Below are 27942 nucleotides of genomic sequence, written 5' to 3' on the forward strand. Positions count from 1 at the left end.
ATGAGGATGTGTGACAGAGGCGTCCAGATGCTCGTCACCACGGTGGGAGCCTTCGCAGCCTTCAGCCTGATGACCATCGCCGTGGGCACTGACTACTGGCTCTACTCGCGCGGCGTGTGCAGGACTAAGTCCATGAGCGACAACGACACGAGCCGCAAGAACGAGGAGGTGATGACCCACTCGGGGCTCTGGAGGACGTGCTGCCTGGAAGGTACCGACCCCCGCGGCCCCAAAACTTCGGGGGAAGGGTTGCATCGCGGGACCCCCCACTCCCGATCGGGGCCCCCGGCGAGCGGTACATCCCCCGGCCGTGCGAGCATCCCCCGGCCCGGCGGCCCCGCCGCTCCCCGCTGCCGCCTTTCCGCGCTCCTCCCCGGGCACTAGCGGTGGCACCGAGCTGGAACCTCACGGGGAATGCTCCCGGCGGGGCACGGGGCCGGGGGGATCGGGGCTGCAGCTCCCCCGGTGCTGGGGACCGGCGGCGGACGCGCTGTGTCCTCCCGGGGAGCTCCGAGCTGAGGGGCCACAGGTCCCTCTCCTGATCGGGAACGTGTGAGCCAGAGGCCCGCGGCTGCTGCCCCTCTCCGGCCCTGCTCCGCTGGCCCCGCGTCCCTGCCACCTGGGGAAACCGCACCGCAGCCGGCGTTGTCATCACCGAGCCCCAGCTCCAGCATCAGCCCCTTTCCCTCCGAGCAGCACAGCGGGGCGAGCTGGGCTGCAAGGTGGGCACAACACGGCTGCCCCACGGGCGAGCTCCTGCCTGCCCGGCCTCGCCGCTTCGCCCCGCTGCCCCCCTCCCGCAGCAGTGCCTGCTTGGCGGGGCCCCAGCAGCTGCCGCCCTCCTGCAGCACAGGCCACAATTTGGGGCACTTTTGCCCCAAAGCTGCTGGTTCAGGTGTTTCTGAGCATCCACAGGCTGTGCTTAAAGATGAGCTTTAACAGAGCCAGGTGCTGGTACCTGCGCAGTAAAAAATGGCCAGTGGCATCACCCTGGGCCCTAACTTCTACAATGGGTGGCAGCAGTGGGTGTCCTGTGTGCTCAGGCGAAGCTGCCCCGCTATCTTGTGGGGCCCTGGCGGTGTCAGACTGCCCCAGGCCAGCAGCGACCCCTCCAATGCTGGGGGCCGGCGAGCCACGGGGCTGAGCTGCTCCTGCACGTTGGAAAGTTCTCGGTGAGTCACGGCCATGGATGCAGAAATGCCCTGTCTGCTCCTGGTGCTCGGTCCTAAACCCAATGAAGTCAGGCAGAGCTTTCTTATTGATTCAAGGAGGGTTTGGATCATGCTCTAATTCCATAATAAATAATTTGAGATAATCTGTCTCCCCTCTTGGGCTGAGAGAGCCAAGGAGGCAGGAGCCAGGGATGTGAAAGATGGGATCGCTGGAGGCATGAGTAATTTCCAAAATTCTTCGGTTTGCTACCTGTATTTTTTTTTTTTTCAGCCAATGTTTTATGTTTCCCTCACTGTGATCAATCACTGCTTTGGAAGGAGCCAGAGAGGCCCCGCCGCCCTGGGCACAGCTCACTCGGGAAAGGGCTTGGCAGTGCCATGGCAGAGCTCAGAGCTGGATGCCAGCCCAGCACCCTGAGCTGGGCACGGGGCTGGCAGCAGCAGGGCACAGGCTCGCCGTAGGCTCGGCACTCCCTGTTCCACATCCTACCCCGCGCTGGTGCTCTGACAGCTGCGGGAGTGGGAGTGGGAGCGGGAGTGGGAGTGGAGCCGTGCGGGGCTCGCTCCGCACCTGCGGCACCGCCGGGGCCCCGTGCGGGGCTCGGGCTCGTCAGCCCCGCCTGGGTGCGGTGGCAGCACCCGGCGGGGACAGGGACGGTCCCAGCCTGTGCTCGGGGGCAGCATCTGGGGCTGTGATGGTGCTGGGGGGACGTGCTGGGGCTGCTTGTCACCTTCCCGAATTCTGCAGGAGAAGGCGCCTCGCAGGCTGTGTTAACCAGTGCGGTGCCGGGAAGGGAAAACTTCCCCCGGCAGAACTGCGCAGGGCTCAGAGTCGGTGCAGGGGAAGGACCGTGCTGGGGCGGGGGCTGAGGAGCCGGGGCAGCGCTGGGGGCACAGCCCTGGGCCTGTGACATGCAGCAGGTCCCGTGTGATTCTTGCTGCGGGCCCTGCTGATTTCTGAGCGCTGTGTCGGGCTTGAGCGGGGACAGAGGCTCTATCCCCGGTGCCGGGACCGAGCGCGTTCTGTCGCAGGGGCCGAGTGGTGCACACGATGCTTTTAGCACTGAGCAGAGCTCCCTGCCCCTCGGGAGCCGCCTCAGGCCTGAACTTTCCGCCGGCAGCGGGGGCTTGACGTGGGTAACGCGGGGGGAATCGCGCTTGGAACCCGCGGGGCTCAGCGCGAAGCTGCCCGACTGGAGCGCCGGCTCCGAGCATCCCTTCCTGCGGGTCCCGGCTCCGAGCATCCCTTTCTGCGGGTCCCGGCTCCGAGCATCCCTTCCTGCGGGTCCCAGCTCCGAGCATCCCTCCCTGCGGGTCCCGGCTCCGAGCATCCCTCCCTGCGGGTCCCGGCTCCGAGCATCCCTCCCTGCGGGTCCCAGCTCCGAGCATCCCTCCCTGCGGGTCCCGGCTCCGAGCATCCCTCCCTGCCGGTCCCGGCGCCTGCGTGGGAGCCACGCACCACGTGAGCGTCACAAGCCCATCGGCGAGAGCGGATAAATCCTGAATGGAGCCGCCGCAGACCCATGGAGAGCCACCCACACTGGGAAACACAAATTAGCGCTTGACTCAATCACTGGAGCCCAGGCAGGTGTTCCCAGACTGCTGGGCCGCGAGAGTCTGCTTGGAATCGCAGCGTTGGGATCCTGATTATGGCTTTTACAATGTGTGAACGCTCGGCAGGTGTCCCCTGGTGTGTCCAGCTCAGGTGTGACCAGCGCTGGTCTGTGTGTCTCCCCCGTGGCTGTTTCAGTGTCCCTTGCTCCCCTCTGTGCATGCTGTGTCCGTATGGAAGGGAGGGAAGCACACGGCACTTTGGGGAGAGAGCTGAAGCTGAGAAATAGCTGCTTAGGCTCGTGGTGTTTTCAAGAAAGTAACAGAACTTTGGTTTTCATCAAACTTAATTAAATTCAGCACCATTAAATGCAGCATCATTAAATGCGGGGAGGCTCCGTGTCCTCCCTGCTGCGTGGTGTAGATTGGGACTGGCTCCATGGCATCATGCGCATCTGAAACAGGCAGAAGGAGCAGGAGGATTTGGCCAAGGCTGCTCAAAATACCATATTTTAAGGCGATGTGGTACTTTTCCTTTCCTCCTTCATTTCCCTCATCAGAATAAAGTGCTCTGTCATTTCTGGAGGAGGCCAAGCTTTGCTCTGCCTGCCTCCCTCACAGAGGATGCTCAGCATCCTACATTCCTCTGGGGTGGGATGTGGGGTGTTCTGCAGGGGACACGGACATCTGATGTCCCAGAGCTGTCCTTCAGCTGAGCTGTCCCCCTTGGGCCCATCCTGGCCCCTCTAGTGTCCCTACAGCAGCTCCAGCACAGCTTTTCCCAGCACAGTTTCTCTCTGCTGAGCCTGGGGTTTCAGGGCTGCTCTTTTGGGATGATCCTGTCTGGATTTACACACGGTATTGCAGGCACCATCAGCTGACCCTCAGACCCTGCCCGGTCCTTTCTACACCTGAGCTGCAGCTCCTGCATGGCTCAGTGCTGGATGGATGGTCACTCCTGGAGGCTGCCCCTGAGGATGTCCCTGGGCCAGGGGTTCCACTGGAGACCCCCTGAGCTCCTCAAACTGCCCTTGAACACAATAAATGATCTCTGATACCTGGGTCTCCCATAGCCATGTGTGGTGTCTGTCCATGATCCACCTGCTGTGAGTCTGGTCGAACTTTGAGGCCACTGAGCCCCTCACAGGGAGTCCCCAGAGTGATGGGACCCCCTGCCCATCCTCTGGGACTGAGCAGCATCTCCCACCCCCAAACTGGAACTTGCTCTCCTGGTTCCTCCCTCCTAATCCTTGGAGTTGGCTGTATAGGGATGACCATGGCTGAAGGAGCCCGAGGTACTGAGCTGCCCAGATCTGCCTGACCCATCTCCCCCATTGTCAGTACTCCCATCAGTCTTTTCTCTGCCATTTCCCTGTTTTACTCCCAATTATTTCATGTTTTATTCAGTACTCTCAATAAAGATATGGTTGTAGCTCAGCACTGTCCTCGTGCAGGAGCATCCCTTGGATGAAGGGACTGTCTCTGTGAGCTCCCAGCCCCATTAACAAAGCGCTGTTGATTCTGCATAATACAGGTCTTTAACTTTTTCAGAGAGCTAAATCAAATGCCCTGTGGAACTCTTAAACGTATTATGTTACTGACTTCCTTTATCAACTGAATTTGTAACTATATCAAGAGAAATTTATGAAGTTTGATAAATCTGTTTTCCATGAGGCTGTTTGACATTTGCCTCCTCCTCTGTTCCCACCTCTGCTAACCCATGGGCGGTGCTGGGGACACAGCTCCTGCCATTGCCCATCGCATCACTCCTGGCATTAAACCAGCTTCTCCCGCCTTCTAGAAATCCAACAGAATGCCAAGCTTTATTAAAATCCATTTTAGATCTTCAGAAGCCTTCTCAGCCCATTCTCTGAATGCTCCTGGGAGGAAGTTTCTCTAGTCCTCCCGATTCTGTGTTTACACTTTGCCGTCGCTGTTTAGCATCCCCCCAGCTCCTGCCAGAATTCAGGAGCCTGTTTGTCTCCAAGTACAGAACAGAAGTATCTGATGAATAAATAAGCATGTGTCACTTTTGCTCCCTGACTGACAGTTACACTGTCATGATCCAGTGGTGGTTTACACCTCAGGAAAGCTCCTTCCAACACAATGAAAGAATTCCTCCTTGTTTTGCCTTGACCTTTCAGTTGCAGATTTATGTTAACTGATCCCATCAGTTTCTCCCATCAGCCACTTGTGTGTGGCCTGCTACCTCCCATATCAGAGTGCCCAGTTTTTAATCTTTTTATTCAATTTCCCATTCCCTTTTCCAGTAGGCCTGGCAGGGGTGTGAGGTGCAGGAAAGCACCTACCCTTGCTCCTGAGTTTCCATTTTCCCCTGATGGTTTTGTCCATGGCTGGTTTTGGCTCTGCTGAGCTGAGCTGGGTCTCAGTGAAGGCATTACATCGGGCTGGAAGCAGCTGCCCTGGCCAGGCACCAGCTCTCCCCCACCTCCAGCTCCTCTCAGCCCTCTGAGTGAGGCCAAGCAGAGAATTTCCCCAAGGTGACAGCAAGATTGTTTCTGTTAGAAAGTTATTATCTTTAATTTTTAAAAGCGCCAAGCAAATGTCCCTGAGATTGCAATCACCCATGATGGAGCACTTTTTCTTGCTCCTCATTATGGGCAGGTATTTAAGGAGCTGCTCATCCTGTTCCTGTGTCTGGTCAGAGTCTGTGATGGATTCTCATCCCCTCCCCAATGTGCCCGGTCCAGCTTGGTGCCAGTGCTGGTGAGGATGTTGTGGGGCTGCTAGGCTCCTCTTCACGACCCTGCTGACCACCCTCACCACCCTCACCACCTTGCCCAGCACCTCTGGCATGGCTCCCCACAGTGCCCCAACCATGGTGGTGCCCACAAGGAGAGCCCAGGGATGGGCAGGAGTGCACAGATGGGCACTGCCAGGTGGGCTGGAGGGGTCCAGGGTGGGTCTGTGCAGCCAGGTGGGGTTGGGGATGTGCTGGGAAGGGGCTATTTGCTCTCTGCTACCTGAGGGCTGGGAGGTGTAGAGCTTTGCTGTGTGATGGAGACAGAGGATGTGGTGAGGTGCGATGGAGGCACCTGAGGCGAGGTGAGGTGTGGGATGAAGGTGGACAGGGACAGTTTCTTGTGTGAGAATATCAGATGGGATTACCAGGCTGCAATTCAACACCCAGTGAGGACAGGCTGGAGCAGGGACAGCCCAGCCCCTGGCACTGCTGGCACACTGCACTGAGCACGTACAGGGCACGGGGCTTTGCGAGGGGTCACGTCCAACACCCAGCCACAGCTCGGCTTTAGGGAATCCCTGAGCCTCGCCTTGGTGGAGGATGTGCTGGACAAAAGTGAATTACTGTCCTCTGATGGAGATGGAAATGAGGCTGGCTGGACCCTCGGGCTGCTCCAGACCCATGTTCTTGTGGCACATGGCCAAATGCCACGAGTCATAAGAATTCTTCTGGACACAGAGGGTCTCGTGCCCCTGCCAGCTGGCACCGTGGCTCTGAGCAGCCGAGCCTCCAGCTCCGCGGCTGCTTGGAGTGTCCGGGGAGGAGCTGAGCCTCAGCTCACTGCTACCAGCTCTGCTTTGAGCACAGGGTGCAAAATCCACCCTCCTGGGATGCTGCGGTGTTTTCTGGGCAAAAATCCTGACTTGTGGGGTGGGTTAAAGAGCCGCTTCCTTCACTGCCTGCGAGCAGCACGTGATGAGTAAAAATGCTGTGAACAGCTCAGAAACAGGCATTTTACTGCTGCATAGGCGTGGTGCAGAGCCTGTCATCTCCGGAGCTGTTCCCGTGTAATAGAGGTGGAAGGCTGAATTTGAATGAGGCTCAAGTGGTTTTTTTCCCATGCAAGGTCACTGGCTCCATGCCGCCTGGAAATAATTGGGGATGGCTAACGAAGGCTGAGAGCCCCTGTGGTGGCTGCGGGCCGCTGTGGTTTGGGGGGGACGCCCCACGGATGGATGGATGCTGCAGGACTGGCCAGGAGGCCAGCGATGGGCTGGCCAGGGAGGGATGGCCGACATCTCTGCCAAGAGCCCCGTGGCCTTCGGTAAATCCCTTCTGTCGGCATGAGTTCTGCCTTTTGTAAGGTGAGGCCAGGTGGATTCGGCAGCGCTCACCTCCCGTGGCTCCGGGAAGTCTCCTCGAATTGTGCCCTCAGGTGATGCTCTCCCGTGCCCTCAGGTGATGCCCTCCCATTCCCGCGGGTGATGCCCTCCCGTGCCCTCAGGTGATGCCCTCCCATTCCCGCAGGTGATGCCCTCCCATGCCCGCTGGCACGGTCCCAGTCACGCCGTGCCCTGCTCAGGGGACAGGCTGGGTGTGCCGAGCTGTCACACTCTGCTGTGTGCGATGAGCTGAGGTGAGACAGCCCAGCGTTAATCTCACTCAGCGCTCCTCGCATCTCCGTGGTTCCTGTTCACATGGGTTTCATCATGGATTTTTAATGAACGCAGTGTGCGCTTCATAAATAGACATTAACCTCCTTTTTTGGGAAAACCAAAAATGCTCTTAAAATTATATAAATGCGCTAATCCGGAGGTGTGGGGGGGTTGCTCAGTTGCTGCCTGAACCCCCACTTGGCAGGGGGTTCTTCCCTGCCTCACCTGCTGACAAGAGCTGCTGGCAGGAGGCAGCTGCCAGGTACCCACTGCCATTAACAGTGATTAACCTGCAGCAGCGCTGCCAGGGGCTTAGGCTGGGGCAGTTCGAGGCTTCTGAGGGGAAAGGTGCCCACCCGTGTCCTGAGTCCCTGCAAAGCGCCAGTGGGGAGCTGGGAGGGCGTGGGGAGGGGTCCTGCTCACTTCCCACTCGCGTTGCAGAAGGGCTCCGACACCCACAACCCACTTCAGCCTTTCAGATGGGCCTCGGAATCAGATCCCCTGGAGCCAGTGGATGCATTTGGGGTTAGTGCTCGGTGCGGAGAGGTTTCGGGGGTTTCCCGTCCCTCCTGAGGGTTCCCGGCTGGGTTTGCTTTGGCCGATGGGCTCCGCTCTGGAGGTTTTGGGAAGTTTTGCTCGGGATGCGGAGCCGGGAGCCGCTGGCTCTGTCCCACACGGGCTGTGAGGAGCCGCGGCTCGCTCGGGGCGTGCAGCAGCTCCAGAGAAGGACTCTGACTGAGACACCCGCGGGGATAAAGGTGACAGAGCCGGGGTGACGAGGGGTGTCTCTCCCGCAGCGTGTGTGGGCTCACAGCTCTGCGGGGACGGGCAGGGGCTGCATCCCGCACGGGAGCTGTTCCATAGCCCCGGGAAACGCCGCCCGTCCCGGGACACCGGCCGTGCTGCGGGATGCTCCCATCCCACTCTGCTGCCAGTCCCCAGCCTTGTACCTGCGGCAGGTGTTGGAGTGTCTTCAGGATGAATAGTCCAGGCCAGGGTATGATGCGTGCTTGGAACTGTCCTGTGTCTTTTGGTCCCTTCCAAACAATTCAGGGAGTCTAAGATTCTGCGATCAGTTACCCAGAGGAGAAGAAGTGGAGGGTTTTCTTGAAGTAGGCTCTTGGTTCCTTTTGAGATGTGTCAGGACCCCTGGGCTTCGCTCATCCCCCGAGCATTGCAGGAACCCCTCACTCCCTGAACACATCAGGGATTTTCAGTCATGGCAGGAGGAGGGATCGTGGCTGCTGAGCAGGTGATAGGGTGTGATGATTTTCTCAGATATTGCCTATTTCTTATCTCCTGACACCACAATGTAAAGACAAATCTCGTGCTGCTGGGCAGCAGAGGGAGGCTGAGCTGCTCCTGTTCCAGCTCCTTGGGAATGGTGGTGTTTAATCACACGGTCCTGTGGAGGTGCCAGGGTGGCAGGGAGGGCAGTGGGCAGGTTTGGGAGCAGGTCCTGTGCCATCCTGTCCCTCTCACTGGGGCTCTTTGTCTGCTGTTTGTCAAGGGGTTTCTATTGAAGGAGAAGAATCAGGTTGGGCAGGAGCCCTGGGATGGGGACAGGCAAAAGGGGGAACATGTGACCTCCCACTCTTTCTGGGGGTTGCTGGGCACTCATGGGGATGTCGGCATTGGTGGTACATCCAGTGGGATTTGGGCAGTAGTGAGCAGTGACAAAAGGTGGTGTTTGAAGGTGACATTTGTGTTCATGCCTCTCCAATGGTCACATTTCCAATTTCACTGGTGTTTTGGTAATTGTCCCCTAATTACGCCTTTAATCTCAGTTCATGCCTGGAATCACAAGGGGTGGAGGGAGCACCCCAGAGAGACTACCAACAAGCAATGACCCTTTTGAGGTGTGCCTGATTTCACTTGTTAAAATAATCTTTGGCTTGTGCTGCTGGCACTGTCATCAAGCAGCTCGTGTCCTGCAGGACTTCCCTGGCCCCAGAGATGGCATCTCCATCCCCCTGGGGAGGCCGGGCTCCCTCCTAACATGGAACAGGAACCCTTCAGGCCAGGCTGGTGATGCTCAGCTGGGTGTTAAACTCCAGTTTCTTGTGTGTGTGTGACACCTCAGCATCCCCGATTGCATCACCCGAGTGCTGCAAGGGGCTGCGCTTCCCTTGCCTCCTGCCCGAGCCAGCCCGGCGCTGCTGCCGGCTGGGAAAGGTCCCTGTCGGGCTGTGACCTCCCGGCACTGTCCCCTCAGCCCGGCTGCGTGTCCCAGAACGAGACAGCGATTCCTGCCTGTCCTTGCCATCCGTACCAAATCCTCCATTTGCTTGAGCAGCCTTACCTGGGTGCAGCAGCCGTGCCACCAGAGCTGGCAGCTCTGGATGGGCACGGGCTGATCCTCCTGCCCTGCTCCGGGGGCCGGGAGCCTCTACAGCCCCGGGGCTCCTCCTCCCCGTGCTGGGAGAATCTCCTATCCTCAGCACACTCAGAATGAGTGTTCTCTGTGCATCAGTCTTCGGCCTTCTCTCCGACGTGAGGAGCTGGAGGAGGATCCGAGCGATCGCGCCTTGCCTGTGAAGCAGGAAAGCTACAGCGGGGTGTGAGACCCCCAGCCGGGGAGGAGCAGGAGCCGGGGCTTCTGCTCGTGTCTTGTCAGCGACAGCGTGATCCTGCGAGGGCAGCGAGGCTGGGGGAGCACCTTGTAAATAATGGCATATAGTAACATTAAAGATGTTCTCTCTATTGCCCCAGCCTGCCCCAATTCGCACTGCTGCCGCCCCCAGCAGCCTGCAGCAGCTCCCGGCAGCCCAGCCCGGCCCCGCGGGGCCGATCGGCCGGCTGAGCCCCGCTGCGGGCCCGGCTCGGCGCTGCCGAGGTGCGGGACAGACGCGCCCCCGCCTCCGGCGGGGCCCTGCGGACACCGGGCTGTGGGGCGATGGGGCTGTGGGGCTGTGGGACTGCGGGGGTGGGACGGCCGCTGTGCCGCCGCAGCCCTGGGCATGGTGGTGTCGGGTTTGCGGGAGCTGCAGCCCATCGTGCAGCTCGCACTGGTGCGGTGCGTGCGGCACCACCTGAGCCGCGCACGGAGGGTCCCGGTGACACGCAGGATGCCGGTGACACAGAGGGTCCCAGTGACACACAGGGTCCCAGTGACAGCGCTGTGCCTTAAGCGCCAGCTGGTCGGGGCACTCGAGTTCCGTCACTCTTTAGTAATTACTTGAGGTGTCAATTTGAACAGATCTCCCCTTGGGGATGGAGGGAAGTCTTCCATAGCAGAGACAGCAGAGGCAGAGCGTCCCATCCGCAGCCCGGCGCTGCTCTGGGGCGGGGGCTCAGCCCCGCAGGCCGGGCTGTGACAGCAGCGTCACCTCCCGCGCAAAGCCTGCCAGCTCCAGGGCTGTGAAATCCCCGGCTCTGCGCAGCTCCAGCTGAGCACCCGAAGGGAGCAGATGCTCGTGATCTGCATCTCTCCAGTGCTACCCTACCCTTCTGTAAATTGGGGATAACAGAATCACGGAACCGTGAAATTATTTGTGTTGGAAGGGACCTTCAAAATACTCAGTGCCACCCCCTGCCGTGGGCAGGGACACCTTCCACTGTCTCAGGCTGCTCCAAGCCCCTGTCATTCCATGCCCTCGTCCACATTCCTTCTTCAGCTCTCCTCGGGGCTGCTCTCCTTCCATCCATCCATCCATCCATCCATCCATCCATCCATCCATCCATCCATCCATCCATCCATCCATCCATCCATCCACCCACCTATTCTCCATCCCCCAGGGAGCAGCTGGGTGCCCTCAGGGGTAACCAGCTGGACCTAGTGGGCTGCAGCTGGGATAGAGCCATTAAAGGGCTGCTGCAGGCACAGCCCTCTCTGCATGGATATGGGCTGAGGGCAATGCCACCGACCCAGAGTTGAAAATAGGGGCAGCCCCAGATAAGTGCCAGGGGTCTGGTGGAACTCCTGTTGTCTTAACACTGATGGCACTGGCTGCAGCAGCAGCAGGATGGGCTCTGTCTGTGATTTAGTGCAAAAGAGGAAGGTGGAAAGCGTTGGGTGAGTGGTGAGGCTCTCTGCTGCCGCCCATCCCGGGGCTTTCTCCTCTTCCCCTCAGAGCTCTCGTTGGCTCCTGGAAGGGCAGAGCCATGGGGAGCTGTGGTTGTTTGGTGTTTGGAATGGCAGGGCAAGACAGACCTGGGGTTATTTAAAAGCTCAGATTTTTTTCTAGCAAACCATTTTGTGCTTTGAGCCAGGTTTGGGAAGCTGGGGAAGGTGAGGCTGTTTAATGGCCAAGGTGATGGGGTCAGCGGGGACCACCAAACAGCTTGCCCAGCTCTGACTCGAGCTCATGGCAGCTTTGTAGCCAGGAGCAGGGACAGGGGAGGGTGCAGCGTGGGCAGGGACATCACAGCCTCAGATAGAGCAGTATCATGGGCTGGCTGAGGCAGGGGAGTGTTTCAGGGGCCTGGAGCAGCTGGCTGCCATGTGCTGGGGGTTTTGGTGCTGTGAAATCCCAAAGTGATGTGTGATGAATGAGGTGCACCCTTCCCTGTCCCTGCCCAGGAGCCTGCTGCCAATGCAGTTCTGCCAATGTGTTCCCAAACACACGGGCAAGGCGAGTTCTGTGCCCTGGGAATGGCTCTGGGCAGCTCAAAAGAGCTCCTTTGATTTCTTGGATGGGCGAGATGAGCTTGGCGTGGCTCACTCGTTCAGCAGCAAAGTTCTCTCCTGATGCTCCGTCTGCAGGAGAGTTCCTCCTTGTTCTCAAAAAAAAAAAAAAAAAAAAAAAAAAAAAAAAAAAAAAAAAAGCCAAAAAACTAAGAGTGAAACTATGGTGCTACTCCCGAATCTCGCTTTCCCCATCTGGGGCTTGGAGCCGCTCCCCGGGGCTGCTTCCCTCCCGCAGATGGTGAGGAGGCGGCGCTGCCTCCCGGCGGGCAGAGCTAAATCCGTCCGTGCGCTCGGAACCCAACCGGACCCGCAGCCCCGGCCGGGGGAGCCGGGCGGAGCAGAGCAGGGAGCTGCAGCACCTCCTCCCGCAGCAGCACAATGCCCACTGCATCCCTGGAATAAATAGGCTGTGATGGATCGAGGCCCTTTTAGCACATCAGCTGAAAACTTCAAATATTTATACCAGGAAGATGTGACAGAAGTATAGATATATTTTTTTAAAAGGCAGGTGCTGAAGTGGAAGTCATGTATTTGAACTTCAAATACTTACCTTCAAATCTATGCTATAAAAGAAGAAGAACGTAATAAATTTAATATCATTTTCAGGGAAAACAACCTGCCGAGCCTCCTCCCAGGCTAAATGTGCTTTAAAGATTGACTGTGCAGCTGTAATAACTATTGATGAACTGTAAACATGAAAAGATCTCCCTGCTCCCGGCCTGTCAGGAGCATTAGGGTGGAAATGCTCTGTGCTCCGCTCTGGCATGACTCACCCAGGCCTCAGCAAATGTGTTTATTTGTAAAGATCCTTATTTCAGAAATAGTGACCTTTTTAATGCCTCGTGCAGCGAGCTCGGAAATTCGAAATTGCCTTTTGGCGACTGGCTCGTCCTGCTGCAGCTCTGACAGTGCTTTTCATGGCCATTTACATATTTTTAGCCTGGGTATTCTGCACTGCACTGCTCAGCTCCTTTGGAGGAGGATTTGCTTTTTGCAGCCCTGGGCCTGCAGTGCTGGGCTGAGGGCAGGCTGTGCTGAGGGTGTGGAGGGGCTCACTGAGCTCCTCTGGCACCCCCAAACCTCCGCCTTGAGCCTCTCTTTATGGGATGGATTTTGTAACATCCTCCTTCAAACACCAACCATGGTGTTGATAACAAATTTAAGCAGCTGCTTCACCTTGAAATAGGGAATATTCTCTGGCAGAAGGTGGCCAGAGCAGCTGTGGCTGTCCCTGGATCCCTGGAAGTGTCCCAGGCCAGGCTGGACATTGGGGCTTGGAGCAGCCTGGGACGGTGGAATTGTCCCTGTTCATGGCAGGAGTGGGGCTGGATGGGCTTTAAGCTCCCTTCTAACCCAGGTCACCCTGGAATTCTCTGATAATGCCATAAATAAAATTGTTTTTCCAGGCTGCTGTACATCACCAGACCAGGTCCTTTTTGGACCCTCACCTGCTGGGGTCTGTGCCTGTCACTGTCACTGCCCCACTCTGCTGGTGGCTGCACCAAACCAAGAGTGACCAGTGACTTGTGCCAGTGGCCAGTCCCTTGTTCTGAGTCGCTGCCTGTGCCCCTGGAGCAGCAGAGGGGATGCAGGCAGGGGCTCTGCTCCAGGCAGGGCGTGCAGAGCAGCATGCCAGCCTCTCCCACAGGGCTGGAATGCTCAGCCAGCTCCTCCCTCCCTCCCGGGCTGGGGGATAGCGGTGCTGCAGCGGTGCCGTGGCTGTGCCGGGCTGTTTCCCGTTCCCGGGCTGTGACTGAGGCTGTGGCGCTGCGCGGTGCCGGGCGCTGCTGCTGCTGCTCATCCAGGCACTGGGCAAGGACGTCCTGGTGCTTTTCTGCTGTTTGCTCTACAATTCCGAGCTGCTGATTTATATTCAGAGTTATGAATATCTCCTTTCTTCTCTTTGTTGGGCCTGCTTTTATTTTTATAGCTGTTTGCTTATTAGCCAGGCAGTTTCTAAACCAGTGCAAACTCCCGTCATGGTGATGAGTTTTCGGGCAAAACACTCTTAAATCATTCTCTGTACACAGTTGTGCTTTTATGCTTAAATCCATTCTCCTAAGTGATTTGGCTTATAATTGTTTTCTGCTCTGTGAATTGACCTCTCAAAGCACTAGGAGTCTGTGCTGGGGCCTCAGACTTGCCTCTGTGTGCCCATAAGAAGCATAATCAAGCCATGATTGCTTGGACTTGAGCAGCAACTAGTTTTTAATTCTGTGATCCATTCCCCTTCAGCTGTCAACACAGAATCGAAAATAGCACTCCCCTGTGCTGGATGCCACGCTTCACAGCTATGAAATTGTCATTTATAGGTTTTTAGAAATTCAGAGGACATTTTAATACTGGTGAAGTGAAACCTCCAGCTCCCCATCATAATGCAGCTTCTCTCCTCCTTAGTATAAATAGGTGTTTAAGCAGCCAGGGGATGATCTGGCCTCAGCTGAGCTCAGGGTGGGAGCAGGCACCAGAGCACCCACACCTACAGATTCTCTTTGTCTGAATTATTGCCACCTTGTTTAACCAGAGGATCCCAGGCTTTATACTCTTGGCTCTTGGTTTTTCCCCTGGACCCAGCTGGGCAGATTTTGTCCCCAGTGTTCTGGACATGAAACCTGTGGATGAAACTCACTCCTACAGATGAGTGTGTTTGGACCTGTCTGTTAATTATTCAGCTGGATAATGGGATCATGGAATGGTTTGGGTTGGAAGAGACCCTAATGACCAGGCACTTATACCAGGGTTGGGCTGGGAGCTTCTGCCAGCTCCTGGAGTGGTGGAAAGGGGAAGATGAGGATGAGGATGAGGATGAGCCTCCTTTGCCAAATGGGCACAGAGATCCCACCCTGCAGGACAGACTCCATACCCAGCTAGAAAAATATGTGGGATCCAGGAACTTCCCAGAACTGAGCTGACCATCCCTATTACCTTAAGCCAAAGAGGAGGCTGGAAGGCAAACCCTTCCCAGAAGCCCATTAGTTAACCCAAATAAATCTAAAATGTTCATTAAACAGGGAGAGGTCCCAGTGCCTCGGGCTCTGGGATGCTCTGCTGGGGCCAGGCCTCCTGCTCTGCCCCTTCTCTTACCATCAATGTCTCCAAGCAGGCAAACAAACCGAAGATTATTATTTTTTTTTATAATTGCCAGAATTGTATTAATTTAAACAGATAAACTCAATCAGTGAAGCTCATTAATTTCTAGCACACGGCTTATTTACGCCAATTCCGGCTGCTCCAGCGCTCATTGCGCTCTCATAGGAATGTCAATTACCTTTTAAAATAAAAATCAATGTTTATCCACTGTTAAAGATAAAACATGAAATGATTTCCTAAGACATGCTGATGAGTGCTCTCCTCCCCAGCGTGATCCAAGGGCTCCTGGCACTGGCAGCTGCTGCCCATTGCCACGTGCCAGGGGGGCACAGCAGGGAGGGGGCCCCCAGAGCCCTGCACCTCCCACCCCATCCCAGCACCTTCCCAGGAATGTGGTGTTTTCCTGCCATGAGCTCCAGCAACGTGGAAGGACAGAGGGAGGAAGGTTGGGAGGATGTAGGGAGGAAGGAAGCTGAGGAGAGCGTGGGGGGAAGCCCCTGGAAGCAGCTCCAGAGTGTTACCTGATTACTTTTCTAATGAGGAAAAATGAGAAAACCCTCAGAGCAAAGGGCTGGAAATTACCCATCAGCTGCAAACTTTTTTTTCCTCCTCTATTATTCAGAATTGTTTTGCTTTTCTGAACTGCCTTGTGTAGGTTGCACCAACCCCACAGATTCCAGAATGGGAGATGATGAGTCACTGTCAAAATGTAGATTTTTTTCCCCTTTTTTTTTCCCTTTAACACTGCTGAGGGAGTGAAGTCCCTGTGCCACGCGGCGCTCGCTGGCACCTCGCGGGCTGGCGCTGGCAGGAGCTCCCAGCCCACCCTGCTGGGAGTGCCAAGCTGTGCCTGTGTCCCCCGTGGGGATGCCCATCACAGCATCTCCTGCTCCCCAACCCTGCCAGCCACCCCTGGGGGTGCCCAGGGGCTCTGTCCCCCTGCCAGGTGTGCTCACACTGGCCTCCACCACAGCCCAGCCACCTCTGCTGCCTCCTTGCTCCTGCATTCCTTTCGTCTGACTTGGGTTTTTTCCACTGGTGGGGTTTTTTTTGATATATATATATAAAACCAGGGAAAAATGTCCTTCAGAACAGGCGTATCTGTGTAGGTGCCTCTGCTCAGCCACGAGCCACCACCGCAGAGAGGGGGAGAGGGTGTGAAATGGAGACGGAGCCAGATCCCACCCGAGGCACTGGGGGAAGCTGGTGTGGGGCTGCTGGGGCGACGGGGATGTGCTGCAGGAGAGCTCAGTCCTGGTGAGGAGGGGGAGGATTCCTCCCACTGCCAGGTGTTGAGGAGCCCAGCACCCATCCCAGCACCAGCACAAGGCTGGGAGCTCCTGTGTTATGCCTTCATTTGGCCACTCTCAGTGGATCTGGGGCCAAGAGGTACATGTGAGGTGGTGGTGGCAGTGGCAGTCTGAGCTGCTGTGATGGCAAGGACAGGACACCTGGGTCCCCAGGGCCTCCCTGCCCTGCTGGAGAGCATCCCCTGTGCTCAGCCCCAGCAGCAATTCCAGCAGGGTTGCTCTGTGCTGCGGATCAGGGGCCTGTAGCCCTCCCTCCATCCTTCTCTGATGCTCTTCTAAGCTGCTGTGTGTGTTTGAACTCGGGATGTGTTGAAAATTTGGTGATGCAGGAGGCAAACAAGGTGCTGGGGGTGGCTGAGACCCCCCCCCCCCCCCCATCCTCTCCTGAGCTGCTCAGTGCCACCCTCTGAGTCCATGGAGTGGCCACTGTGTGCTGGCCATAGCTAACCCAGACCCAAAACCCCAGAGCTCTGCAATCTCACACCAGGGACCTTGTGCAAAGAGCCTCAGGATCCTCTGCAGAGCCTGGAGCTGGGGAAGGAATACGGATGAATTTCTTTCCATCTCTCCAAGCATCTGGGAGGTGGGTGGGAGGTAAAAAAAGATGAGCCCTGAAGTTTTAATTCCTCAGAGATATTTAGGTATCCTGCTCTTGTTACTCAGGGAGTGCAGAGCCTGAGCATCTCTGGGATTGTGCAGCAGGCTCCTTCCTACCCCAGCATTTCCCAGCTCAGCTCCGACCTCTGGCTCTCCAAAATATTAATTTTCAGAGCACTTAGACCATAATGCCCCACCACTTCCTTCAGATGGACTTGGTGTAACACAGTGTCTTTAGAAAGGCTGTTACTGGAAACCACAACCTGGGAGATAACTCACTTGGATTTATCAGGAGGAGCAGAGAGCTGAGGGTTGGGATGTGACCTTGGCTCCTGGCTGAGCCTCTACGAGGGGAGCGAGGAATTTTGTCCTCATTTATGAGTGGTCTCAGCTCACCCTCCTCAGCCTGAGTCTTCCTTTGCACACACCAGCAGCACCCAGAATGGTGCCTGGAAAACTGTTCCACCAGATGAAAAGTAATGAGATTTTAACACCACAACTGGAGCTCTTTAGTCTTCTGCCTGGCTGGGCTGGGATCGATATGCTCGGCTGTATTTCCCTCCCAGCCCCCTCCCCGTGCCCCAGCCCTCCCTGGGGACAGGGCTCCGAGAGGAAAACAACCTGAGATCAAATCAATTAATTGCCTCTGCATGTGCCGATAAAAGCGGTGCGGGAGCTCGGGGCGCACCCAGAGAGGGGAAAGCACAGACCCCGCCCGGGGCTGGGGGCTCGGGGGGCGCGGGGCTGGAGGGGTGAGCGGGATGGGATGGATGGAGGGAGGGAGGGAGGGATGCATGCATGCCCGTACAAACCGCAGGGTGTGACGTGCGAGTTCATCGCTCCCAAATTCAATGCGGTGTCACCCTCCCAAAGGCAGGGCTCGCTGCGGGAGCTGGGCAGGGACACTCTGCAGGCACCCGTGGCCCCATTGCTGAGGTAGCCAAAACCTCTGGAAGGTTTCCCAGCTGCAGGGGTTTCCCTGGATCGAGGTGAGACCTTTACAGGGAGAGTTTGACCTGCAGCTGGGTGAGGCTGGGGCAGAGTGCTCCACTGTGACAGGGCTGTGTGGCAGCTGCCGAGGTGACCAGAGAGGTGGAACCAGCTGGGGCTGGGACTGCTCACGCCGACCCCTCCTGCTGAAGGACGGGCCAAAGGGGTCTGACTGCCCGGTTTGGGGGGTTCAGGGCTCCCAGCACAGCCCCCCTGCCCTGAGCCAGCTGCTGCCGTGCTGGGCTCCGGCAGGGAACTGACAAGCCAACTTGGCTAATTGCGATTTATACTAATAGGGAGAGGAAATTCCTGAGATCCAGCACCGAGGCAGCGAGCAGGGAGCGGACAGGGGCGGCAGCAGCGCCTGTGCTGGAGCTCAGCGGCCGCAGATGAATCAATCCTGGGGCTGTGACTCAGGCTGCCAGCACGGAGCCAGCACAGGCTCGGCTGGGAATGGCTCAGGAGCAGGGAGGGGTGTGCTGGAGCAGCAGCCTGGCATCCTCCGGGCTGGGAGAGGATGACAGCACCCGGAGGTGGGGCTGGGGGAGCAGCAGCCCCCAGTCCGGGCTGTGCCACACTGGGGCTGTGCCCAGCTCTTGGTGCACAGCTGAGTGCTGGGCCTTAGCAGGGGTTGTGAGTGCCCAGAGCCAGAGCATGTCCCCCAAAACACCACCTTCAGTCCCCCTGAGACACCACCCCGGTGTCCTTCAGTCCCCCTGTGACATCACCCTGGTGTCCTTTAGCCAGGCCCAGCAGTAAAGCCAGGACAGGAGCACACGGAGTTGCATCTGCTGTCACTGGGGGATGAGATGTGACACGTGGCCCTGCCAGGCCCCCGAGCAGCTGCCTCATCCATCCCTGGTGCCATTCCCAGCCGCAGGGGCAGGGATTCCCTCCCTGGGGAGCATATTAGAGGTCAGAGGGGGATTTTTGGGGTTGCAGCCTTGTTGTGATGTGTGTTTGGAGGCTGAAGTTGTGTCAGGTGGCTCAGCATCGCCATGACGACGAGCATCAGTTGGTGAACAGAGGGAGTAAAGGAGACAAAACAAATGTCAGAGTGTGAGTAGAGGCTGTGGGGCCGGGACTGCCCCTGCCCTCCCCTGCCCTGGGCAGTGTCACCCTGCCCGTGCCTGCCCAGCCCGGGGCTCCCGATGGCTGCACAGCAAAGGGACCCGTGGGGGCAGCCCTGGGGCGTGTGGGGCAGAATCTGCTGCCTCTGGGTGCTAGGAGAAGGTGGGTGCAAGCCCAAAGCTGGGAGGAGGAGGAGGAGACTGGGGGCTGTGCTGTGTCCTCACCGTGCCCAGTGCATCCCCATCTCCCACAGTTCCCAAAGCAACAGGAGCAGGCAATTCTCCCTTGGATGCTGTGTCTCCCTCTGGGTGACAGCTTGCCTCCTCCAGAGCTTCATCTTCAGGCTTTAATTGATGCCTGTTGTGCTGCTCAGCTCCCCTGAGCGCAGCCTGGGAGCTGCCACCCAGCAGGACACCCTGAGGCTTGGCTTGTCCTGTCTGGTCCCTGGTCCTTGGTGCCATGCCAGAGGGGGCAGAGCCAGCATAACCTGGCCACACGCTCTAGATCCAGGATGCTGAGAGGACTGCCCTTCTTCTAGGGAGGTGCTGCAGTTCCTGCCATCCTTCCCTGCCCCTTGCTGCTCCAGAGCAGCCCCACACTGTGCCTCAGTGTCCCCACTGAGCACATGGAGGGCCCTGGGCTGCTGCACATCCTGGCCAGTGCAGGGTTCTGAGCTTTTCCTGGCTTGTGTCTCCCCAGGAACCTTCCGAGGAGTGTGCAAGAAAATCGACCACTTCCCTGAGGATGCAGACTACGAGCAGGACACGGCTGAGTATCTCCTCCGTGAGTCTGCCCCCTGTGCCAGCACACTCCCCTGCCACTGCAGGCACCCCCTGCCTGTCCCCCAGCACCACCCAGCAGGAGGCTGAGGGGTCACAGCTCCCCAGGCACCCTCTGGGTCACCCAGCATGGCCATGCCACACCGCAGTGCCACATGTTAGTGGCACACTGCCTGGCACTCTCTGTCCTCATGGCTGATCCCAGCAGCTGCTGCACAGCCTGGCTCTCATGGTGTCCCCCCATGGGAGCAGGGACCCCACAGGGTCCTCGTGGCCTGTCTGTGCTGTGTTCCCTGAGCCTCCAGCCAGGCTGGATTTGCTGGGAGAGCACCACGAGCAGCTGCCCTCTGCTCTGCCAGGGCAGCCAAGCACAGGGATGCAGGAATACTGAACTGGCAGATTCCTGGGAAAAGTGGGTCCTCCTGTCTCAGGGGCCAGCAGAGCTCTGGGGCAGAGCTGCATTCACATAGAATCCTAGAATGGCCCAGGTAGGAAGGGACCCTAAAGCCCAGCCCAATCCATTTTCCCACATGAATCAGCTTCCAGAATGCCAGTAGAGAGAATGAATGCAGCAGATCATACCTGCTGCACCAGAAATACACTGTGCCTTGGCTTGGGCTCTCATTCCTCGATTAGGGCCGTTATTAAAGCAGAGAAATACAGAGAAGCTCCATTAAAATTCCACTCCAGGGGGCTCTAAAATAGACTTTTTACTTTAAATGTGAGAGGGGGTGGGAGAACTTCAGAACTAATCTACTAAAACTGCAAAGCCATTTCATTAAACTCACTCTCTTCTGCTGGATGAGCAGAGATGTGGAAATTTGAGAGTCCAGAGCAACAACTGGATGAGCAACATCTGGGTGAGTCAGGGGTTGGGGCTGAGCGCCAGACCATGGGCACAGGACCCTTCTCCCAGGATTCCTTCCAGCCCCAGCAGCTCAGGGAACCTCCAGGGCTGCCTCTGTTGCTGTTTGGAAATGCAGAGGTTGGGTGAGCCCGCAGCAGTCTGGCACACACACGTGTGGCTCTGCACATCAGGAGTGTCATTTGTGTGCAGCCTCTGTCACGGTGCCCAGCATGTGCTCACACTGAGGGGACAGTGCCCCTTGTCCACAGGGTCACCTCCACCCAGCCCTGGCACTGCCCACACTTTCTGCTGGAAAAGGGGAAATTTAGGTGAGTTATACAGGAGGAATCCTTCCCTGGGAGGGTGGGGAGGCCCTGGCACAGGGTGCCCAGAGAAGCTGTGGCTGCCCCTGGATCCCTGGAAATATCCAAGGCCAGGTCGGATGGGTCTTAGACCAAGCTGAGATAGTGGAAGATATCCCTACCATGGCAGGGGCGGGACTGGATGTTTGAAGGTTCTTTCCAACCCCAGCCATTCCAGGATTCTGTGACAGGCAGAGGATGCACAGTGTGATTGGTGCTGGGTGTCCCTGTCCATCCTGGCAGCACAAGGGCTGCCCTTGCACGGATCCTTGGATCCTTCCCAGGTGCTCGTGTTGGTGCAGAGGGTGCTGGGGGCTGATCCTGCCCCTGTCCCTGTCCCACAGGTGCAGTGAGAGCATCCAGCATCTTCCCCATCCTCAGCGTGGGGCTGCTGTTCTTCGGGGGCCTGTGTGTGGCTGCCAGCGAGTTCTACAAGAGCAAACACAACGTCATCCTCAGCGCTGGCATCTTCTTCGTCTCTGCAGGTAGGAGCTGCCCAGGGGCTCCTCCAGCCTGGAGGGACATGGGGAGCAGGAGAGGGGTGTGGGTCCTGCCAGGCTGTCAACACAGAGAGATCCTGAGGTTTGAGAGCTATTCCAGCCCTGTGGGGAAATCCCCACAGCAGGGAAAAACTGTCAGGGGTCTCTGGCCATGGTCACTGTGCCAGGCAGAGCTTCAAGCCCCTCGAGCAGGGGCTGTGTGGGGGCACAGCCAGGAGGGGGTCCCAGAGCACAGGCATTCCCCTGGGGGCTGCCAGGGACTGGGGGCTCTGCCCTCCACCCCGGGCAGTCAGTGGCACTGTGCCAGCAGCAGCAGAGGGACTGCCAGAGCCCCACATGGAAATGACTCTCTGGAGAGGCTGTTCCTGCTGGATTACTCATTTCTCTGTGCTGTTCCCCAATGCTTCCCCTGATTATCGCGTGACAATGTCTTTGTCTCAAGGAACCACTCTATTTTGTGTTTTTCTTCTCCCCACAAAAAGACAAATTACTCTCCCTCCTTGGCAGGCAGGAGCTGCTGATGCAGATGAGAAAACAGCAGAGAGAACATAATCGATTCATTAAGTAAATCTGAGAATGCACCAGCCTCTCCCCAGCCTGCAGCACAGCCCTGCTGACTGTGCCCCTGTCCCAAGCAATGCCTCAGGACTCCACCAGAAACTGAAAGAGCCAGAGCCACTGTGGCTTCCCTGTGCTCCCAGTGCCATGGCGAGCTGGGGTTCACGCTGGGGATCCCCCTGTACCCCTCAGGTCATCTCTGCTGCTGCATGACACCAGCCAGGCTCCTGCATCCACTCTCAGCAAAGCACAAGCAGCCTGAAATGTCCCTGTCCTAGACAAAACTAAAACTGTGGTTATTGCTCCTTCCCTTCAGATGCCTGGGAATATACAGGAGTAAGGGAATGTGTGAGGGAATAAGTGTATAAGAGAATATATAGGTGTATAGGAAAGGGAATGTACAGGTATATGGGTAAGGTAATATACAGATATATAGGTATATAGGTAAGGGAATATATAGGTATATAGATAAGGGAATATATAGGTATATAGGTAAGGAAATATACAGGTATATAGATAAGGGAATATATATGTATAAAGGTTAGGGAATATACAGGTATATAGATAAGGGAATATATAGGTAAGGGAATATACAGGTATATAGGTATACAGGTAAGGGAATATACAAGTATATAGATAAGGGAATATACAGGTATATAGGTAGGGGAATATATAGGTATATAGGTAAGGGAATATACAGGTATCCTGGGAGATCAGCAGAGCTCTGCAAGGCGATTTGGTCCAGGTGTGCTGGCAGAGGGGTTGGTGCCCCGTGGGGACACATCCCCCCATCCACTCCTGCCGCTCAGGCGAGCGCCTGTCCCGCCCGTCCCCCCTGCAGGACTCAGCAACATCATCGGGATCATCGTCTACATCTCGGCCAACGCGGGGGACCCGGGCCAGAGCGACTCCAAGAAGAGCTACTCCTACGGCTGGTCCTTCTACTTCGGGGCGCTGTCCTTCATCATCGCCGAGATGGTGGGGGTGATCGCCGTGCACATGTACATCGAGAAGCACCGCCAGATCCGCGCCAGGTCGCACTCGGAGCTGCTCAAGAAGTCGGCCTTCACCCGCCTGCCGCCCTACAGGTACCGCTTCCGCCGGCGGTCCAGCTCCCGCTCCACCGAGCCCCGCTCCCGGGACATGTCGCCCATCAGCAAAGGCTTCAGCACCATCCCCTCCACCGACATCTCCATGTTCACCCTCTCCAGGGATCCCTCCAAGGTCACCATGGGGACGCTGCTCAACTCGGAGCGGGACCACGGTTTTTTACAGGTGCACAACTCCATCCCCAAAGAGTTCAAGGAGTCTTTGCACAACAACCCGGCCAACAGACGAACCACGCCGGTCTGAGGCGGGCTGGGCCGCGGGCAGGCTGCATGGCATCACCCTCGTGACGGTGTAACCTGTGAAACCCCGTTTTTAAGGACAAACCCAGAGGCTCCCTGTGCCCCCGCCCTGCGGGGCTGGTTTTTCACTCCTGAAATTGCCACTGGCCGGGCCAGGCCGCTGTGCCTGCGGTGGGGAGGGGACGGGGCCGCGCTGGGACCCTGGCCCCGGTGCCTGCGGACTGAGCGGGCTCCAGCCCCCCGGGACTGCAGCTTCCCGAGGTGTCCATCGTTCGTGTGGTCATAACCGCAGTGTTCCCATAGCCGTGTGTCCATGGAAATGCTGGCCACAGCCCTGTCTGTGAGAACCCTTAACCCGGTAGTTGCATTTCAGTGGGATCGCCTGGAAGTGCGGAGCTGGAAGCACCGAGCTCGTGCCGGAGCCATGCTTGTGTTCCGAACCCCTTTCCCTGTCGTGCTGGACAGAGTGCTCGGGCTGGGCTCCTCTATGGCGTTTCGTGCATGCATTAAATAGCTTGGAATTCAATTTTGTCATGTCGGGTTGGAAGAAACATCCTTTTGCAATTTTCTGTGGTCTCGAAAGGGCTTATTTCCTTCCCTCCTTCCCTCCTTCCCTCCTTCCCTCCTTCCCTCCTTACCTTCCCTCCTTCCCTCCTCCTTCCCTCCTTCCCTCCTTCCCTCCTTCCCTCCTTCCCTCCTTCCCTCCTTCCCTCCTTCCCTCCTTCCCTCCTTCCCTCCTTCCCTCCTTCCCTCCTTCCCTCCTTCCCTCCTTCCCTCCTTCCCTCCTTCCCTCCTTCCTTCCCATGAAAGGACTCAGGAGCAGAATTACTCCAGTGACTGGTAGCAAGTATCCAGCATTTAATTCACCTCTAATATTGCAAGAAAATGAATTATTCCGTGCAGCTGATACATACGCAGTCAGAGATGACTGTCTGGGCACAGCCGAGCCGTGGTGCTGCGGGTGGGGTGTGATTCCCTAATGGCTGGGAGATCCACGAGAAAAACAATAAAATTGTCCAGTTCGGCAAGTTGCTTGGCTGAATAGGTGGCACTGACCCTGCAGTGGGGATTGGAGGGGCACAGTGTGGCTGGCAGGGAGGAGGGAGGTCAGTGTGGGACTGCAGGGAGTGTGTGAGCAGACAGTTAAACTCTCCCACTGGAGCAGAGCTCGTCTAAGTGGAGGCAGTTTTGGAGCAGTTGGTCTGTGGCGATGTCACTTAATTGAAATCTTATTTAACCTTCCGACAGAAGTGGCAGATTCCCACAGGGTCCCCGGGGCTGATCTGGGGCCAGCAGGGCTTCGTTCACTCTGCTCTGGACAGAAGGGAAACATCTGGTGAGCAGTGTGTGAGTCTGAGCAGCCTCACCCTGCTCCTACTGCCCAGAATCAGAGCTGGCTGTCATGGGCTCATCCTAATCCTTCCTGGGAATAACGGGCAGGCTGATGGGAGACCTGGCACAAGAGCTCAGCTGGAGTGAAATCCTCCCTGGAGCTCCACAAACAGCCTCAGCAAGGGCTGAGCAGGGCTGCAGACACTTTCTTCACAGAATGCTTTGGGTTGGAAGGGACCTTAAAGCTCATATCATTCCGTGGGCAGGGACATCTTCCACTGTCCCAGGCTGCTCCAAGCCCCGATGTCCAACCTGGCCTTGGACACTTCCAGGGATCCAGGGGCAGCCACAGCTGCTCTGGGCACCCTGTGCCAGGGCCTGCCCACCCTCACAGGGAGAATTTCAACTCTCTCACCCTTCTTTGCTACTACTGCGAAGGGGGTTATTCGAGAAGGCTGATTCAGATGCTAATTAGGCCTCTTAATTGCTGTAGTTGCTGATTGCATGTGTTAAAAACAGTCAAAGGAGAGTTGCACCCCCATCTCAGGGCAATATTTAAAAGCAAAGCAGTGAAGGAGCTGGCAGTGCTGAACACAGAGTAGGATGGAGCAGAGCAGCTCAGTTGGAAGGGGCCTGCAGTGCCCATCTAGAACTTCCCCAACAATTGGGTTTGATTGTGGCTGACCTAAAGTTAAACCAGGCCCCTAAGGGCACAGCCCAAATCCCTTCTCACCCCGTCAGGTTGGGGCACGGGCCCTGAGCAGCCTGGGGTCTCAGCAGGGCCTGTGTTTGTGTCCAGGAGGCAGAGGGGCAGTGATTGAAGGTGTTTACTGCCACGTGTAATATCCTCCCTTTGTGCCGATGTCTTTCCCCTGGAAGAGAAAATCGATACCCAGGCTAAATCTGGAGGCTTCAATATTTCTCAGAGAAGTGCAAATCAATATGGATTTCTTAACAAGTTTAATTTCAATACCTGAAAGTGCACATTCTGCCCATTTCCTGACCTTTCCAATCCCCGGGGGAGGAGGATTAAAAAGATTTGTTCAAATTCAACGAATTGAATCAGCAAATGCCCCATTACCTTGTTTTCTTTCCGCCAGCCCTCGATAAGCAGTATGATAGCCCATCACCTACACGTGGTTGCCAGCGCCGCTCCGACGGCAGCCCCGCCGGGCAGGGCAGTGCCCGTGGCCACCGCCAGCGCGGGCACAGCAGCCCGGGTGGTGACAAAGGGGCCGGGGGCCATGTGCAAATGCACCCACTCCCCTTCCCCGAGTGGCAGCGGCCCCACAGCCCATCCCAGCCGTGAGCCCGATCCCCGCCGTGCTCCCGAGCCGCTGATTGATGGTGCTGCAGTGCTGTGTGTTTACCCTACAATGGCTTTGTGCAGCGTTAGATCATCGCGGGAGCGCTGTAAGCACCGAGAGACGAGCGTGTGCCCTCGCCTGGCCCGGGCTGAGCACTTGGAGTGATTCAGTGTTTGCCCTTGGAACGGTCCCAAGGACACCTCGGGACACCTGTGTGTCACAAGGGTAGCAGTGGCTGCCACTCGGGGTCACCCGCAGCTGTCTGCAGGTGACACAGGCACTGTGGGGACTCAAGGTGTGCCCTGGTGGATGTTGGTGCTGCCCTGGGGTGCAGGTCCAGCCCTGGGGCGCAGATCCAGCCCTGGAGCGCAGGTCCAGCCCCGCAGACCCACAGGGCTCTCCCGGGGGATGAGGATGGAGCTGGTCCCGGTCCCGGCTGGGGCGTTGCTGTGCCGGTCCCGGGGCTGACGCTCCCTCTGGCTCCCCAGGGAGGGTTTAATTGCTGTGTTGGTGCTGTGATGACAAACCCGGCGGCGAAGCGCTGTCAGCCCGCGGGAGCTGCTGCTGGCACGGAGCCTGCCCAGGGGAAATGGCAGCTGCGTCCTGGCTGCAGCGCAGAGCTCTGCGTGTCACTCTTTCTTCCCTAATTCCACATTTACATCAGGACAAATGCACTGCCCTCTCCTCTGTTTGCTGCAAGGAGAGCTCTTTAGTCCCTATTCCTGCAGGCTGCTCCTTCCTCAAAATCATCCTTTGTCCTTTCTGGGTTTGATTTTGGGGGGGGTTTTATTGTTTGCTATAGCTCATGAGAGTCTGGGTAAGGCCAAACTGTTTATATTGTGTGTTGATTATTTATTTGGTGGACAGTAATGGTTTCTGTGGTGCTATTACTATCTGTCATCTAAATCCAAACGCTGAGGTGCTGTAAAGGGCAGCCTTTCACTGAGGGATGGAATAGCTTCTTCAGCATCGTTATCCTGCACATCCGTAAATCTCCAGCCACTAAACACAGCCACTAAACACAGCTCTCAAAAGTTCCCCAGAAAATTTTCCACAAATAAGACTTTCACCTGCTCTTTACTAATAAACTCCTGTCCCTCTGCCATTATCCTCCCTCCAGTCACTAGAGAAGAAAATCCTCCTTCACCACCTGAGCTGGTGTTGGAGGTCAGCAGGAGCTGGGGATGTTTGGGGACAGGAGCTCTGTGCCCGTGGCTGCAGCTCTGGGGACACTCCAGAGGTGGGGAGCCCTGATGGGTGCCCTGGGAACATGGGAAACAGTGATGCAGGTAAATGTAATTAAGAATTAATTAGCACAGCTTCTCATTGTCTGCTCCTGGTGTTCCAGTACCCAAAGGGAACATACAGAAAGGATGGAGGGAGACTCCAGAGCATGTGGTGGCAGGACAGGGAGGAAGGGCTTCGCACTCTCAGAGAAGAGATTGGTACTAGATGTTAGGAAAAGCTCTTCCTTTGGGTAGGCAGGTCTTGGCACAGGTTTTCCAGAGAAGCTGTGGCTGCCACATCTCTGCAATGTCCAAGGCCAGGCTTGGAGCAGCCTGGGATAGTGGAAGGTGTCCCTGCCACAGGCAGGGAGTTGGATGAGGTGCTGCTCTCACTTTGCTGAATTAAAGTTTCAGCTTCTTTAGTAACCTGCAGGTCTGCTGAAAAATTGTGACGAGTGGCATCAAGAAGCAACTCGGTAAGTTTATTTTGATGAAATACAATAATTATCATGCTTAGCAGCTGTTGCTATTTAAAATAAGAAAAAACGGGGCTTGCATTGAAAATGTTTTGTAAACCATGTGCACCAACAATCTGTTCCAATGAAACCAGCCATTATGGAAACGGTATAATAGCAGGAGCTCATTATGGAAAGTTAAATTGCAAATCATATTTTGTTTCAAATGAGCTGGATGAATGCATAATTTGCCTCAAAGAAATAGTTTTGTAGTTCTGATCCTCCTGCCAAGAGCTGAAGCTCTTGGGCTGCAGCTGCCAGGGCGGCCTGATTGTCCATTTCAAACTGCAGGAAGTTTGGGTTTCAAAGGAACATTTGAAAAGAGAAAAGAGGGAAAAAAAGTGAAGGAATAAAAGGCAGAGCAGTGGGAGCTCTCAGTTGGTTTCCTATGTGAGAT

General features: G+C 56.7%; 1 protein-coding gene across 1 annotated transcript; it reads left to right on the forward strand.

Annotated features, from left to right (window-relative positions):
- CACNG3 (calcium voltage-gated channel auxiliary subunit gamma 3) lies at window positions 1–23602 on the forward strand (the record flags this gene model as incomplete). The annotated part of the gene is made up of 4 exons (XM_079320365.1): window positions 1–211; window positions 19470–19553; window positions 21103–21243; window positions 22658–23602. The coding sequence occupies 4 exons, from the start codon at window positions 1–3 to the stop codon at window positions 23167–23169; spliced, it is 948 nt and encodes a 315-aa protein (XP_079176491.1). The 3' UTR covers window positions 23170–23602.
- Window positions 23603–27942: the final 4340 nt, after the last annotated feature.

The sequence above is a fragment of the Erithacus rubecula genome, assembly GCF_903797595.1.
Source record: "Erithacus rubecula genome assembly, chromosome: 17".
Taxonomy (NCBI): domain Eukaryota; kingdom Metazoa; phylum Chordata; class Aves; order Passeriformes; family Muscicapidae; genus Erithacus; species Erithacus rubecula.